At 33.5% G+C, this 16,986-nt stretch overlaps 1 protein-coding gene across 6 annotated transcripts in view; it reads right to left on the reverse strand.

The window, feature by feature from the left end:
- Atg2b (autophagy related 2B) overlaps positions 1 to 16,986 on the reverse strand; it is a 68,995-nt gene that overhangs the window by 45,518 nt on the left and 6,491 nt on the right. For 5 of the 6 annotated variants that reach the window (XR_007106604.1, XR_007106605.1, XM_047537216.1 and 2 more), the window contains exons 2-12: positions 13,819 to 13,981; positions 11,361 to 11,513; positions 10,804 to 10,906; positions 8,920 to 9,082; positions 7,993 to 8,172; positions 5,089 to 5,185; positions 4,366 to 4,551; positions 3,166 to 3,320; positions 2,972 to 3,077; positions 1,699 to 1,960; positions 369 to 519 (exon numbers count right to left, since the gene is read on the reverse strand). Coding sequence is in view for 4 of the 6 variants with exons in the window: in XM_047537216.1 (XP_047393172.1) it covers positions 369 to 519; positions 1,699 to 1,960; positions 2,972 to 3,077; positions 3,166 to 3,320; positions 4,366 to 4,551; positions 5,089 to 5,185; positions 7,993 to 8,172; positions 8,920 to 9,082; positions 10,804 to 10,906; positions 11,361 to 11,513; positions 13,819 to 13,981 (1,719 nt within the window). In the remaining 2 variants the exon portion in view is untranslated. The remainder of the gene's footprint in view (positions 1 to 368; positions 520 to 1,698; positions 1,961 to 2,971; positions 3,078 to 3,165; positions 3,321 to 4,365; positions 4,552 to 5,088; positions 5,186 to 7,992; positions 8,173 to 8,919; positions 9,083 to 10,803; positions 10,907 to 11,360; positions 11,514 to 13,818; positions 13,982 to 16,986) is intronic. The other variant, XM_047537219.1, reaches the window with a different exon arrangement.

Here is a 16,986-nt window from a genome sequence, read left to right on the forward strand (position 1 = left end):
ACACTGGGCTTCAGTTAGTTAACTTCTGAGACAGTATCTTATCTGCAGAATGCAGATGAGGATTCAAATAAATTAATACTCAAGAAAAATCTCTGAATATAAACACATATTATTTTGCCAACATACTTTTGCATTTGAAAAAAATCAAATTAAGGTAGAAAAACACAAAACTTTATGCTCTTCTTGAACAGTACTTGGCACATAGTAGGCATTCAATATTTGCTCAATAAAAAAAGTTTTCTGAAGAATGAAAATGAGTGAATTCCTGTATGCCTTCCTATGTATTTTTTCAGAAAACTATTTATGATCATACAATTTCTTAAAAGACAGATTTAAAGTGTAACCCAAAGAAAGTGACCCCTGTTTACCTCTGTGTAGTGAGGAGGAACAGAATGACAGTCGGTTGGAAACAGACACTCCAAAAGCTCCATCTGCCCAATGGATGTATCAGTACTAAAATACCGGGAGGCTGATCTTTGTCTTTGTTCATAGGCTACTTTGATGCCAGTACCTATAAATCTATTATAAAAAATGTAGCATTTAAGGGCTTCCATATACTTCTAGATTAAAAGACTTATCGTAAGTAGTCAGGGAACAATAAACAAATGTTAATAACAGAATAATTACCCACTTATCCTGACAAATTCAAGTTAGCAATAATAATATTCCTAAGAATATTAACCAGGTCTGCTTCTAATTTTCTATTCCCTGACAAAGCTATCAGTTTAACTGATGGAAAATCTTCCAGGGTATATTCATTTCCGAACACTGTACTTCCTTCTTACATTTAAAATTTACACTACAGTGGATAAAATCTTTCAAATCTGTAAAACACATGAAATAGTCCCTTGAAATTATTTAGAAACAACATGAAGTATGTTAAAACTTTAGTTGGTGGGACTTGAATGAAACTTACCTCTAATTTCTGTGGGTTTTGCTGTATTTTGATAGATATTGGAAAACTTGTCAAAATTGGGGGAAAAAAATCTCTACAATTTGATTACAAATACCATGGTCCTAATCTGTAGGTATCTTTTGGTATCGTAACTACTTTACACATTAACTTTAAAACTTTACAAGCTATGTTAAAATAAACCCCAACATATTTTCTAAAAAATAAGTTATATGTGCCTAAATTATTTATCAAAATAATATCACTTAAGTCATAAACGGTATTTTCATTTTAACAATAGGAACAAATTCAATTCATCCGTTAGGACTCAATTTATAAAAGGTACAGTGGTAATTTGGACAGTTTGGGTTTGTTTGGTTTTGTTTTTTAAGGAAAAGATGGAAATGTAGCACCCATATGACTTCCCATTCCTGGCCAGCAAACATGCAACACCGCACAGTCCCTCCTCATTAGTTTGCTCGCCACCACTGTCAGTTGTTAAAGCCAGTAACAATAAAAACTATTTTCATGTTGTAATACAGTCAGTAGAGATGATGACAAAACACTATCAAAGAAACTTGGAACTACAGAGGTGTTTTAGCAAATTCAGATCATCTCCATTGTTCTACATGCCACATAACCTGAATGAGAAATTCTATACTAAACATCTTCATAGCATTTTAAGAAAAGTATCCATTCCACTCCTTTACAAATAAAATATAAATTTTTAAAACAAATACAGATAGATGAATATAAAAGTCCACATTTGGTTCTCAAAGGTCATTAATAAACATGAGAGAGTTTACCTAAGGTGATCATGTGAGCAAGCTTCTGCAAATACTGTTCGGAAAGACTTAAAATCATCAGTCAAAAATCTTGCTGGATCCATCTTTTCTATACAAGTAAAGAAAGCTACAGCCATAGGTGTTAATGGATTGAGGTTCTGTGACGTTTCCGGTGGAGATAAAGGATCAATGTGAAGCACAGAGACTGAAAAAGTTCCAACAGCTAGTCTAAAAATAAGTTCAGGCCTGGATTCATCCATTGAAACAGATCTAGACGGGAGAGCTGAAATACATGTGTTGAAAGTTTATATACATAAACTTTAATGCTTAAATTCACATATCAAAACTATAAAACATTTACTCATGTGTTAGGTTTAAAAAACAGATGAAAAAAAAAAAGGTGACCATACAATAGTTGGAATGACATTAAATAATTAAAATAAACTGCTAACTTGCTGCATCTTACATTCAGTATCCTTGATACTTGAAGTACAAAGGAGTCCATTAAAATAGTAAATGTATAATGCTTTTTCATTATTAAAAGTATATTGGAAAAATCAAAATTAATTGAAAGTTGCACACCAAATTTTCTTTTAAGGCTTGGGTTTATTTCAATTAAATTTTGCAGAAGAAGAGTCTGGGTATAGCTTAGTGCTAGAACATTGGACTCATATGCATGAAGTCCTAGCCTTCATCTCCAACACCACAAAAAATTCAATATTTGCAGAGTAAAAACTTGAGGTTCTCTTTCAAGGAATAGATAAACAGTAAAAGAAAAATAGAAGGCTGGAGACATAGCTCAAAGGTAGAGTGTTTGCCTGGCACTGTGAGGCTCTGGGTCCGACCCTTCACACACACACACACACACACACACACACACACACCAGATAGTTTAGGATCCTAAACTGCAATAATAATATGAAATTTATGTGATACTTTTCACTAACAATATCCAAGTTACTTAAGTACACCAAGGCTATGATGAATGAGCCTTTTCTAAAACACTTCACAGGGAATTGTTCAATGATTCATTTTCTTTATAAACTTTGTTAAATGGCCTAGACCAAAAGAAAGGACAAAAAAAAAAAAAAAACCAAACAGTTGTAAGTAGAATACAAGCTTAGCATATGCAAGGCTCTGAGTTCAAATCCCACCACCAAAAACTTTTTTATAATAAAATATAAATAAAACTAACATTTATTTATTTTTGTTGAAAAAAAACCTAGAATGATTAGAAGAATTTTTTAATGTTTCAAAAATTCCAGTGGAAACAGAATAACTGTCTTCCACTTACCAGCCTTCTGCAAAGATGTCGGGTGAACAAGGTTGGATGGAAATGCAGACCCCCTCACTGGCTGTTCTTTATGATGATCAAGGAACTCTCCCCATGTTGGCTGAAGCTATAAAAGATTTTTTTAAAGAATGTGAATAAAGTGCAAAATTTTAGAAGCAACTTTTTAAGAATAAAAAAATAAAATAATACTTTACCACAGTAGCACTTAATGGAGATCCTGCTGGGGTATTAGTGTATGTACTAGTTAGTGATAACTCCAGATCCATATTTGGTGGGTCCCCAAGGGGTGGAAGAGAAGAGAGACTATGGGACATGTCCATATCAGCCATGGAAAAGAAAACTTCTTCTTCTGGGGAGAATTAAACTTCATCACTTATGGCATAATTTCACCAATTCAAGTCTTTAAAGTAGGTTAATATACATTAATAGAATCTTCTTTTAAATTATTTGAGATACAGTGATGCCCCAGAATGTGAATTTGGGCATTTGAATCCAAGGTATGAATGGCATTGGAAAAACTCAATTGAATATAAGTCAACAAAAGCCAATGCTCTCCTACTGAATGGTTTTGTGGAGTTTTGTTGTTTATTAAACACAGTATTTTACATGGTGTATTTTTTTTAAGTGTCATAACAATTTAGAAGTTTAAAAAAACCTACATCTTAAAATGGCGTCAGCATACACAAGACCCTGGGTTCAATCTCCAGCATAAATAATAAATATATTGTCATCTCTCATCTCATATGTATATAGCTATTTCCTTTTGTAAAAAAAAAAAAGAAAGAAAAAAAAAGAATCAAATACATTATTGAAACTTCTATTTATGTTTCAATTTCTTCTTTTGGAGTTTATTTTACCCTTATGCTAAAGAAGTTTGTTACAGTCAAAATTTGAGTAGGCTTTTTTATTTGGTTCAACATTCCATACTTAAATTGATTCTTACTATTTATGTTATCCATGTTCATACATTCCAAAACATCTTTAAATGTAAAGTCAGCTAGGTAATGATGATACTAACATAAAACTGATGATAAGTCTAAGAGTTTCCTATTGAAAGGAATCCACTGTACATCATTATGTGAGAACATAATATGAAAATCATAATTATTCCCAATTTATCTTTTGTGTACATCTATACTTTTATAAACTGACTTTACTAAAAGTAATAACAATAATAATAATAATTTACAAAACAAAATTAAAAAAAGGAAACTGTAGCAACCATGTGCTGCTTCATCACTATTAATACTATAGTTAGATCAACTTACAAATTAAAATTTTCTTAATGGCATGGATATTTTATTTCATTGCTAATCTTTTCACAGAAACCAAAATTATGTTTAATTTTACCTATGATGATAATGTAAGATTCTGATGTCAATCGAATTGCTTACCACGGCTAGAAGGTGTACGAGCCGTTTCTGTCTCATAAAAGCTTTGCTCTGAAGATACACCCACAGACAGGGAATCTTTCCTCAAATAATACCGGTTTAATTCCATCTGAATTCGATACTCATCTTCCTGCTGCATAGGTCGGTTTTTCCTATCTTTATTAGCTAATCCTATTTTGCTAGAATTTTCTACAAGTATACAAAAGGAAAGCAGAACAGTAATTAAATTTGAAGTTATTTAAGCATTTCTCTCCCAAAACCCACTTATCCAATACTAATGGCAACTTAAGACCATAATAAGTCAGTGCAAAAACAGCACTATTCAATGTTAGTCAGAGATCGAAGCAACAGTTGTAAGCAACTAGCCAGGAATCAAAAAATCTTACCTCTGGAACTCATCTGTTACTAAAAATATTTTAACAAATGTGCTATTTACTGTGTTCGAGAACTATATTTTCTCCTTTGTATGAAGTACTACCACAAAGAAATCAGTCAGAACAATTTTGAAACAAAAACATGACACATTCTGAATGCTTATGTGTGCCATGGTAGCACAATTCAAAAAACACAACCCAATTAACTCTTTAGGGCATGATACTTCGTTAATTTACTATATAGCTTTAATTTCACATATTCAAAAATAATAAACTTTCCTAAATGTATGTTATATATTTCAGTTTAAAAGTTTCAAAGAATCAAAAGTAATAATAGCAGAATTATACTTGCCTGGTCCAGCAATAGCTGCCAACATATCCAAAAGCAAGTGTACCTGTCTTGGTGACAGGAATAGATGAATAGAGTCTATCTGTCCATCGACATCCAACTTAAAAAAATAAACAAACCATTCAGGATGAATACTCTTTCAAAAGCTCAACACCATAAATTTCAGTATATGTCAAGCACTGAGATAAGTATTTATTGATAGTCTTGAATTCCTTCACATAAGAGTCTAATTCACATAAACGTAAAGGAAAAGACCTCAAGACCACCAAGCAGTGTGTCCCTCAGATGCCTGCTATGTTTCAAAGTCCACCCTCTCCTGGACATGAGTGGAAGCCACGCAGGCATGTGTACAGAAGACAGTGCTCACATGGCCTTCTCCTCTTCCAATTCTTGGCCCACTACTTCTTCTGGAAGCAAAAGTTCCAGCATACTCTTCCTGATTCACTCTATTCTCTATACAGCCTTCTAAAAAGTTAAATATCCCCACCTTATTTTTCATTCACCTCTTCTTAGTTTGAATAAACTAATAATAACTTATAGTATTTTCATACCATTTTGCAATTGATAAATAATCCAGTTAATGAAACACATTTTCATTTGGAAAATGGCTTCTTATCAAGAGAAAAACAAATTCCTTCTGATTCTTCAAACAAAAAATAAATTACAAATTGACTTTGAGAAATTTCCATGATCTAAGAATATAATCTACTCCTTAAAAACAATAATCGTCACTATCATTTTTTTGAGCATTGGTGCTTTTATGTATATTTCCTCTACTTCTTACTGTTTGTTTTATAGATGAGGAAACAGGTTCACAAGATTAAGAGACTTGCAGAGCAGGATTTTAATGGAGGCTGACCTAGATGAAGAGCCCTCTCTCCTTCCATGGCATGACTCCCCTGCACTAACCACAGACCATTTTAGAGGGCTGCTGGCTAACTGTTGACACCTTAAGTCATGTCCTTGATTAAGGCTGAGGAGAGTAGGAAAACATATTTCTAATCATAAGCCAAATTTTTTAATGGTTTTTTAAAATTGTTTTTGTATTGAAAGTACAATCTCTGATCTTCATTAGGATAGATAATCAAGGGTTGCATTTCTAATTTTTGCAAAAACATTCTGTTATTAGTAAATTCTGAATTTGGCATACAAAAGACAAAGTACTTATTACTTCCTTTTGGAAATATAAAATAACCAAAAAATTTTCAACACAGTGTAACATGGTAGCTAAAACAAAATCTCTCTAAATTCAATCCAGGCAGTCCTTTACTTTCATATATAATGTGTTACTGAAAACATACACTAAGATTGGACAGACTTACACACTACTCATGTGGATGTTATTCATGCAGAACTAAAAAAATAGCATGAAGCCTTTCTTAACCTTTTGAATGCATGGTTAAAAGATTTTAATTTAATGAACACTGGAAAGAGACTAACACTTAGAGCACACTATTATAAAGCCACCCCTTATCTACTCTAGTAAGGTTATTAGATCTATGCTTCTCAATGCTAATCTCCAGAACTTTTTTTTTCCATTTAGCACTCATTTCCATTAAATAAACACAAAATGTATTTCAAGTACCCAATTTATTACACAAGTTACTATATAGGCAAAGATAGTATCTCCAAATACCAAATATCTGCTGGTACACAATCCTGCCACACAAAAATTTCCAGATGTCCATTTGTCACCTTATACACAAAGTCTAAAAGTATAATATGACAAGAACGTATACCTATCAATACATAATATAAAAAACTTTGGGTGTGTACAAAGATCAAAAACATAAATGTTGAGACTGATATACATTTAATCAAAACTGAACTATTGGGCTGGGGCTGTAGCTCTGTGGTGGAGTGCTTGTCTCACATGCAAGAAGCACTGGGTTCAATCCTCAGCACCACATAAAAATAAACACATAAAAGATATTGTGTCCATTTACAACTAAAAAAATTTTAAAAAACTGAACTATGAAAGTTATTGTTATGGCCCTTTCTTCTTAAAGAAATGGGAAATACATTCCCTAACGACACCACCAATGTGCTGGTATCCCAAGGATGTTGCCATAGCAGGGGAGTTCCCATGGTGTTCACATACACCTACATCTACCTACTCCCTTAAGGATCCTCTAGTGTTAGTTCATGAAGATGTTGAAATCCTGGTTAAAGGAGGAAGGGCAAGGCAGTGAAGAAGTGGGAGGGCAATAATCAGTAATAGGACTGTCTTCATTCTAATTCTCAATTTCCTCCTCCAACTCCAGTCAGGTGTCCCAAATCCAAGGAAAGATTTCTGAGGACTCCTCAATACCCTGAAAATTTTTCTATGTATATTTACATACAGCATTCAGTGACCCTTCTTCTATATTCCCATAGCAATTTCCATACCCCTTAGTGTATCTTTCATTGTCTTTATATGATGTCTTCAAAAAGCTGAGAGAAATAAAAAGTGAGTATCTTTTCATAAATATTGCACTACTATAAAAAGTCATTCCATTCAAAATATGGATGGATGGAAAATTTTACATAAACACTTCTACAATCAACTTGCTTTTCAAATCTCTTTTTCTTTTTAACTTCTTAATTTTATGACAACAGAAAGACATGTTATTAACGAATTCCTATTTATCTTAACCGATGAAACCATGCTTTTGGTTTTGAATGTTAGAATGAGAAGAGTGAGTACAGGAGGCTGCCCTTCATAGAACCTGACTTGCAGCAGTAAGGCCAAGGAAGTCCTCATTTTAATTGTGAGAACCCAGGACACCAGCTCCAAGTGAAAGTAAAATGCTGATACCAAGAAAAGAGATGCCTTTGTTGCAGGGCAATCCACAGTACCCAACTAGAGGCTCAGGATACACAGATTAAAGAACAGTTATAGTTTTATTAGACAAAATAAACACTGACCTTAGCTCCAGGAAGTACTTCATTCTGTTTCAATGTGAGACTCAACTCCAACCTACCAATTAACCCACCAATTTGCACTGGATCAGATGGTGCTATCTCTGGTAAATTTCTAGTTAATTGTGGGTGTGGCTCATAAACAATTTTAGGGTTCCAGCTAGGTGACAGCTTTGGCTCAGTTTCCTAAAATAATGCAATAAGAATAGAAGAATTATTTAAAATATCTTAGTGTTAATAGAGTAGAATGCAAAATATAAAATGTCAACTAAGAATAAAATATTTGACATGCAAAACCATATTGTTATAATGGATAAACTAGTATCGGATAGCTAAAATGAAACAGTACTACGCTGGGCTACAAATGAAGACATAACACAGAAAGGGAGTTTATGAAAAAAGTACAATATCTGTTCAAGGTAATAAGAAAATCTGACAGACACTATAATTAAGAATACCTGATTTGTGAAATAACATAAAAGATAAATAATGGAATGACTGATCTATAAAGATTTTGTGCTCTTGGAAGAAATTAAAGAGTTCCTTAATTATACAGATTTTTTTTTAAACGGCAAAATTTGTAAGATAAATTTTCAGCAATACATTTATTCTGTAAGATAAATTTGAATACTGCTTAATTTCCAGTTTATATTATAAAAGGATTACATATCAATAAGCCATTCTGCCCCAAGACACAGTTGCCAACATTTCTGTCAAACTAACACACAGCTAGCAAACTGTTAAGAAAGACACTAAATACAAGTATTTTTAAATCTCTGAAATACATATCCCCATTACTGAATATCTGTGTTAACTTGCAAATCAGATGAAGAAGCATCAGCCCATACTATACATCCTAGAAAAATTTAATAGCCCTCATTTAAACCTTCTAGAAATCCATGATCAAGTTTGGGATTGTTCTGTTTTTCTTACCACTGGTGCAGTTGAACACACTGGGGAAGATTTTGCTGATGCAGAAAACTCATCCCAAAAGAGAGACACTCCAGAGAGCTGAAGTAACTTGTGAGCAAAAGCTGTGGGCTGATGTACATTAATTCCTGAGGATTCATCAGCAGTTTCATCGCAGTATACAGTTCTAAAAATTAAAAACAAAAGGAGCATTTGAACAAAACTCCTAGGACAGGACTGGAGATAAAGCTTAGTTGATAGAGTGCTTGCCTCATATGCACAAGGCCTTGGGTTCAATCCCTAGCACACCACACACACACACACACAACCCACAAAACTCCTAGGACAACTTATTTGCAATAATAAAAAAAAAAAGATCTTTTAGGTTAAAGAAGTTTTCAGGTGTTAGCACTTCTTAGAATATGCGTTATAATAATGTCTCTCTCTAAAAGAGGTCAGAATCATCACACTTCAGTTAATATTTCCTAGAGACCTTAAACTCCAAGAAAAATAACTTCATAAGGCTCTTAAATTGAAGGAAAAAATTAATAACTTCCTGAAGTTACCTTCAAGGAAAAGTTCTTCTACAATTTCCTAAAATATCTCTTGGTAACAGTGAGACAGCATTTGGTTTCAAGTCACAAGTCTGAAAATGGCATTTCTCAAATTCTTGTATGACCAAATCTTCATTTTAAATAAGATAAAGTATGTGGTTCCAAATTCATGAGATGTTAGATACAGTTTAATATACCATCTAAGGCAATGTTCCCTATTTTCAAAGATCATTAACAATAATTGTTTAACTAATAGATATATTTTGAGAAAAAACAAACCACAATACATCTGTTTAAACCTTGGTAAATGCCTCCAATAGATATATATACAAAGTGGGGGGAAAGGCACCTTGGTACACCAAAAGGCTGAGGCAGGAGGATCTCAAGTTCAAAGCCGGCCTCAGCAAAAGTGAGGTGCTAAGCAACTCAGTGAGACCCTATCTCTAAATAAAATAAAAAAGGCTATGGATGAGGCTCAGTGTTAGAGTACCCAAATTCAATCCCAGGTACCCAAAAACAACAACAACAACAACAAAAAAAAAAAAAAAAACATAAAAAGGGTTGGGAATGTTGCTCAGTGGTTAAGTGCCCCCTGGGTTCAATTGCAGATACAAAAAAATACATATCTTTGGGGCTTGGTGTACCTACCTCAGCCCGCTCGTTTCTCTTATCAGGTTGTACAGCACCAACACTGGTGAAGTTACAACCTAACATCTATGTGTGTGTGTGTGTGTAAATAAACCTGTTTTCAGGCTTTTATGGGGTGCCACCAAGTGGGTACAACAGAAAATGAAAAGCCACATGTTTATATCTTTTTAAGTAAATCAATATTGCAGATATTTACCTGAAAATAATGCTTACAGAATTCTCAAAAGAAACAGTGCCTTCACTCTCCAGTCAAGCAGCACTTAGATTAAGCGCAGCAGAGCACTCTTTCACATTCATGAAACACACCTACATATTGCATTGCTCCATGAAGAAAAATGCAAACTCTGAAGAGAGTCTTAAATTTAATAGCACTCAAGTACTTACAGCTTTGATTTGATAACTGAAAGAAAATTACTTACTTTGAATTCAACATAGTATCATATACAATTTCAATAACAGAATTAGACTATAACTTGAAAAGTATGACTTTATTCTGAAGTTATATAATATTTTAATTTAATATCATCACCTCTAGTCTCTAAAAGCACCCTGAATTAATTTTTTATTTTTGCCATACTAGGAATTGAACCAAGGGCCTCACACATCTAGACAAGCTCGCTACCACTGAGTCACATCCATAGCCCAGCATTTTGAAGTGTAATATGAGAGTTAGAATACAGTTATTTTCAAATACAAAAATTCTTACCTTTCTATTCGAATTTCAAGGGCTGTTCCAGTTTTGGAATTTTCTGGCACATGTTCAATTCTCAAAACAGTGTCTATAAAAGTGACTTTTACTCTTCTTAGTACTAGAGCAAACAAGTAATCATCAATGGAAGAACCATACATCTACTAAATAAAAAGTTCTAATCAAACAAAGAAATACTAGTTTGATAAGAACTTACAAAATAAAAAAGCCAGATTTCTTTCCATTAAAATCCCCAAATTCTGAGTTTTAAAATAAATATTACGCTTACTGAACACTTACTCAAGCTATTGCTCAACAGACACTTAGAACAACCACTAACACACTGTCTGTTGAACTCTAATCACATCATTTTGCAAATGTAATAAATTAAACAAATGAGACACTAGGGGGAAAGAAATTAAATGAAATAACCCCAATTGTAAAGTTCTGAAATGAGAACAGTAATTCTTTTAAAAATTACTCCTAGAGAGCTGCCTTATAAAAGACTTAATTTATTAAGGTACTAAATTACTAAATAAAATCTGAATTTTTAGATATGATCAAAAATGCCAAACCTGTTTCAATGGTTTCAGCAAATTTTTCAAGTCCTTCAAAAGGCTGGGATCCTTCTCCTTGTTCATCTGTTAATTTCTGGCTAAGACACTCTTTTGCCAGTTGCATACTGCTAGTCATGAAACTTGACCAATACATAGGCTCAGAACCAGTTGCTGTAGAAAATAAAGATTAATCCTAAATAATTTCTCAAAATTACAACACCATTTCTTTGTTTTTTTCCATTTTTTATCACTGCATTATAGTTGGACATAATGATGGAATTTGTTGCTACATATCTGTACATGCACATAGCATAACAATATAATTTGACCATCATCATATCTAGCCCAACAACCCCCATTTCTTATAATAACACATTTCAAGTAGATTTCTTATTAATATATAGTTATTAAGTTTGCATTTATGACACTTATTTTAAAGTCAATGAGTTCAGGGAGACTTTGAAAAACTAATCATTTTTTCCCAGTTCCCATGTATAGAGCAAATCTGTTTTTATAGCCTCAATTCAAGTAGTTTTTTTGTTTTGTTTTTTTGGGGGGGATGGGGATTGAACTCAGGGGCACTCAACCACTGAGCCACATCCCCAGCTCTATTTTGTATTTTATTTAGAGATAGGGTCTCACTGAGTTGCTTAGCACCCTCACCATTGCTAAGCCTGGCTTTGAACTCCAAATCCTCCTGACTCAGCCTCCTGAGCCAATGGGATTAAAGGTGTGCGCCACTAAGCCTGGTTTCGGTAGATTTTTAACATTAGGGTATCATACAGGGAAACAATATTCTAGAGATCACTGAGATTTAAATGTCACCTTATAATAACTGAGAACAAAAAAGAAAAGTAGAGCCCAGAAAAAAATCCAAAGGCATGTGCTCTCCCTGTATATTTTACTTTTATCAATTATTCATACACTCACTCAACAAGAATTGAATAGGTATTTTTATACATGTATGGTACTGTTCTAAATACTACACAGCACGGATCAACGAACTTTCTCTCTCTTTTTTTTTTTTTTTTTTTGTTCCTGAGGATTACTTGAGGTGATTTATCACTGAGCCCCTTTTTAGGTTTTATTTTGAGATAGGGTTTTGCCAAATTGCTTATGATCTCGCTAAGCTGCTGAGAGTGGCTGTGAACTTGCTATCCTTCTGCCTGAGCCTCTGGTGCTGGGATCACAGGTGTTCACCACTGCACCCATCTAGAGACAATGATCTTCCTATAAAGAGTAAGATATTAAATGCTTTTGGCTTTGTGGGCAATATGTTCTATATCACGACTATTTAACTCTCCTACAATAGTGCTAAAGTAGTCATAGAAAGTAAATCAAATACGCATGGCTGTCTCAATAAAATTTTATTTGCAAAAACAGGCAACAGGCCTGATTTATCTTCCAGGTCAAAGTTTGCCAATATGCTGTAGGGCAGAGAAAAATAAATCATAAATTTTGCCCTCAGAATGCTTACAATGTATAAGAAATAAAACATGACTAAGAAGAATTAATAGATGACTATTGAAAGTCAAAAGAAAACATCATAAAAGCCAAGAGAAGAATTATCTAACTGAGGGGATCAACAAGAAATCTGGCAGAGGTGGCAGATGACATAGACTTCGGAAATTGGTATAAGTGTAGGTAATATAAAAGAGCATCGTTTGTGGCAGAAACACATTAACTGTAAAAAATTCTTTCCAGACTTTCCCTCCCAAGAAAATTCCATTGCACCTCCTTAGGTATTCAAAACAAACAAAATTACTAGAATTATTGCCTTCCAAAATGGAATTTACAAGCCCTCTTCATGGAATACTTTAAAAGGGAAAAATATTTTAAAGTTTGACTTTTTTTTCACAGGGAAGTATTGTATCTACCTGCCATGGTTAAAATATAGAATATTCATATAAATTAAAAATCAGATTATTAAAGAGGATTTCCATGATTATATCATCAATTTTCAAAATACAGGCCACTATAATTCTACTAAGCAAAATTTGAACTTTAGAGTTTCAGGCAGTATTTGGAATTAAAACGTTTATCTTTGCATACCTACATATTCTTCACTCTAGATTTATCAAGTCTATCTAATTCTACCAATTTTTTCTACATTTATAAATAGGCATTCTCAAGAAGAGCATTTCCTTCTCTCTGCTTACCTTACTTATTTATATCAAAATAGCTCTGAGTACTCTTCCTTGTTTTGTGACAATATTCTGGGTCTTTAAAATTTTAGATAATAGGTAACAAATAATTAAATAAACCCAAGTATATGTACACTAAAGTTCCTGTGAGTAAACAGGGAAAGAAATAACTCTTATATCACACACATCCTTATAAAGAACCAAATCCTAATATCTTATCAACTGAAAATCTCAAATATACAGTGCAAATCAATAAAACCATTAGGTTACTTTCTCAATCTCTGTAGGGAGAAAACAGAAGCAAATAAAACAGAAACATATAACACACCTACCTAGGCGAGGTCTAGGTCGGAAGACCATTTCTAACCCTTTTACTTCCAGTGCACAATTATCCTGTAGCAAGGAGCCCCACGGAACTGACAGAGAAATTGACTGAATAAATCCTTCAGTGACTTCTAAAGGTGCATCTGCTGACTCCAGGATTTCATTGAGACACTAAAGAGAAAAAACAAATTCCTTTTGAAATCACACGAATGAGAACATAAAATTAACTTTTTCAAAGGTGTGAATATGCCCACACATGTGTCAAGCACGGAAAAGCAGAGACCAAAATAAAAGGTGATTTCCAGTCCTCATTAAGTTTACAAAATGGTACACAAGAGAGACAACTTTTGTTAAAGAATGACAAATTCTGTGACAGAGGAAAGAGAGGGCTCTTTAAGCACATGATAGAACCTAACCTGGAGTTTCACAGCAGGCCTCCAGACAAAGTGTGATTTTTAAGCTGAGACCAGAGGCTCAGGAGTTAACCAGAAAGGTAACCCATGCAGAGGCAACAGCATATAGAAGCAGGGCCAGCAGTAATTTTCTGGTCGTTCCCTATCTTAATGCTTTTATTTATTTTGACATGACAATCCCAGTAATTCAAAGAACTCAATTACATTACTACTGCAAAATTCCTAAATTCTTATTTATTTATGATCAGTATTTCTCAAGTTTAGATTTATTTTTAAAATTTAGAATGAAATTTATGCCAGGGCATATTGAATTCTAGGTTTAACTGTATGCAACTAAGGATGCAAGAACTAATTAGAATATAGGGAGAAACAATCCATCCATATTGTTAAGAAATTTATTTCTGTTAATATATTTCCAATAAAAAAATTTATTTATCAAAATGTATAATACACTTATATTGTTTTGATCAACTGTAAACTTATAGAAATTGTAATAACAACACAATCCAGAGGAAAAATCTCAACAGTTAAAGCCTAGTGATTACTGAAGAAGGTATTGGTAAGATGAATATGGTAAACCCTACAGTAACCACTAATTTAAAAATCATGATGGAATCACTCAAGGAATTGAAATGTTATACTAGAAAGTATTCACTTGATGCAAAAAAAAAAAATTAATGGGAAATTAACTATGATCAATTCCAATTTGTACCTTTTTATTATAAAGAAATATGAAAGCATAATCAGTAAGTTTTAAGCATAAAATATATAAATTACAATAGAATTCTAAAGAGAGTGGACATATGAAGTTAATGGAAAAAGATATGGTAAAATTCCAACTGCTAATGAAAAGTTTGAGCACTTTTACTTACTACTTACTTAAGTACCAGGGACTGAACCCAGGGGCACATAACCACTGGGTCATATCCCCAGTCCTTTTCCTTTTTTAGAAAGGGTCTCACTAAATTGCTGTGCTGGTCTCCAAGTTGCAATCCTCCTGCCTCAGCCTCCCAAGTCACTGGGATTATAGGCATGCACTACCACGCTTAGGCTTTGAGTACTTTTAAATGGCTAATGGTGGAAACTGAGATCCTACTGGATGAAAAAGCTATATTTTTTATATAAGTATTTATGACACAATGTTATCCTCTACAACTATTTAAACTTATGAAAAAATTTAAGTCAACTTTAAAATGTACAAGGAATACATAATTTTGTTTTGCTTCTGTTTTTAAGGGCTAAGTAAGCAAACATGTTTGAAGACCATTCCTTTAAAACAAAGCACATGTTCAGGTCCTAACTCAATCACTTAACTAGCTGGGTAGCTTTGGACAAGATTCTAACTTCCAGGTCTCAATTTCCTCATCCATAAAATTGGGATAGTACTCATTTCATAGGGTTACTGTGACTACAAATGAAACAGTACACGTAAAGTGACTAACATAGTACCTGGTACCAAGTGAATACTTTTGAAATGTTGAGTGCCCACACGGTAAAATGATGAGCTCTATTACAAATTCAAGGTGTGCTTGGCAGTATGAAGAAAAGCAAACATTAAAATATATGTTCCTTTTTAGTAGATGATTCCATAAGATTAGGGAAAGAATGTATCTTCACTAGTTTAAATCAAGGCATCAGAATTCAAATAGAGGGGAAAAAATCTGCAAGAACTAATTTAGATCAATTAACATTTAGCACCTACTACATGCAGGACACCACACTGTACTATTTTATACCTACAATATCACATTTAGTCTTCACAAAAGCCCTCTGAATTGGGTATTTAGTGCCCATTTTACAGATATGGTGACTGAGGACTAAAAAAATTAAATAACTTGTGAAAGGTCTTCCATTAATCACTGCAAAAAAAAATTAAAAAGAGAAATTTATTTTTACAATGGAAGATTTTGGAGGAAGCTAAGCGAAACCATCTAGTAACATATCATAATTCTCAAAAATGTAGTACTGGGCTTTGCAGACCAGCCTTTTAAAACTAAATGGAGGCCAGGTGAGGTTGCACACAACTGTAATCCCAGCTACACAGTAGGCTGAGATAGGAGGACTTCAAGGTCAGCCTGGACAACTTAGCAAGACGCTATCTCAATTAAATAACAAACTGTAGTTGTAGCTCAATGGTAGAGCTCTTGCCTGGCATGTGTGAGGCCCTGGGTTCAATCTCCAGTACTACTCCTCCACCCAAAAAAAAAAAAAAAAAAAAAAAAAGAACTAAATGAGAAAAAAAAAAACTCCATCTCTTTTTCAAAATGCAGTCAGAACATATGTATCAGATTCTTCTAGGATGCTTATTTTAAAATGCAGATTCTTGAGTTTCTAGAATCAGAATCTGTAGGAAAGCGACAGAAGTTTGCATGTTAGCAAATTCCCAGGAGAACTGAGTGCTGCTAATATCTGAGAAGCTTAGGTTTCTTACATCTTTCAAGGCAATGTGGCATACAAAAAGAACACAGAAGTCAGATTTAGGTTTCAGATCTTGCTGTACTGCTTTCTACTACTGTGCCTGAGTAAACAACTTACTAGTAAAAAGGAAATGTTACTACCCAATTTAGAGTAAGATAACATATGACAAAGTGCCCAGTTACAGCATGTAGAGATGGAAAGTGCTTAACAATAGTTATTATTTTCAAAAGTAAACTAAAATCTCTTACCTCAATTCCATGTTCCCTCTAGTCATCCATACCATTTATCTTTCTTTAGTCAAATTAGCTATTTGCTCAAACCATAAATTAAGTCTACCTTCTAATC

The sequence above is a fragment of the Sciurus carolinensis genome, chromosome 2 (genome assembly GCF_902686445.1).
Source record: "Sciurus carolinensis chromosome 2, mSciCar1.2, whole genome shotgun sequence".
NCBI lineage: Eukaryota > Metazoa > Chordata > Mammalia > Rodentia > Sciuridae > Sciurus > Sciurus carolinensis.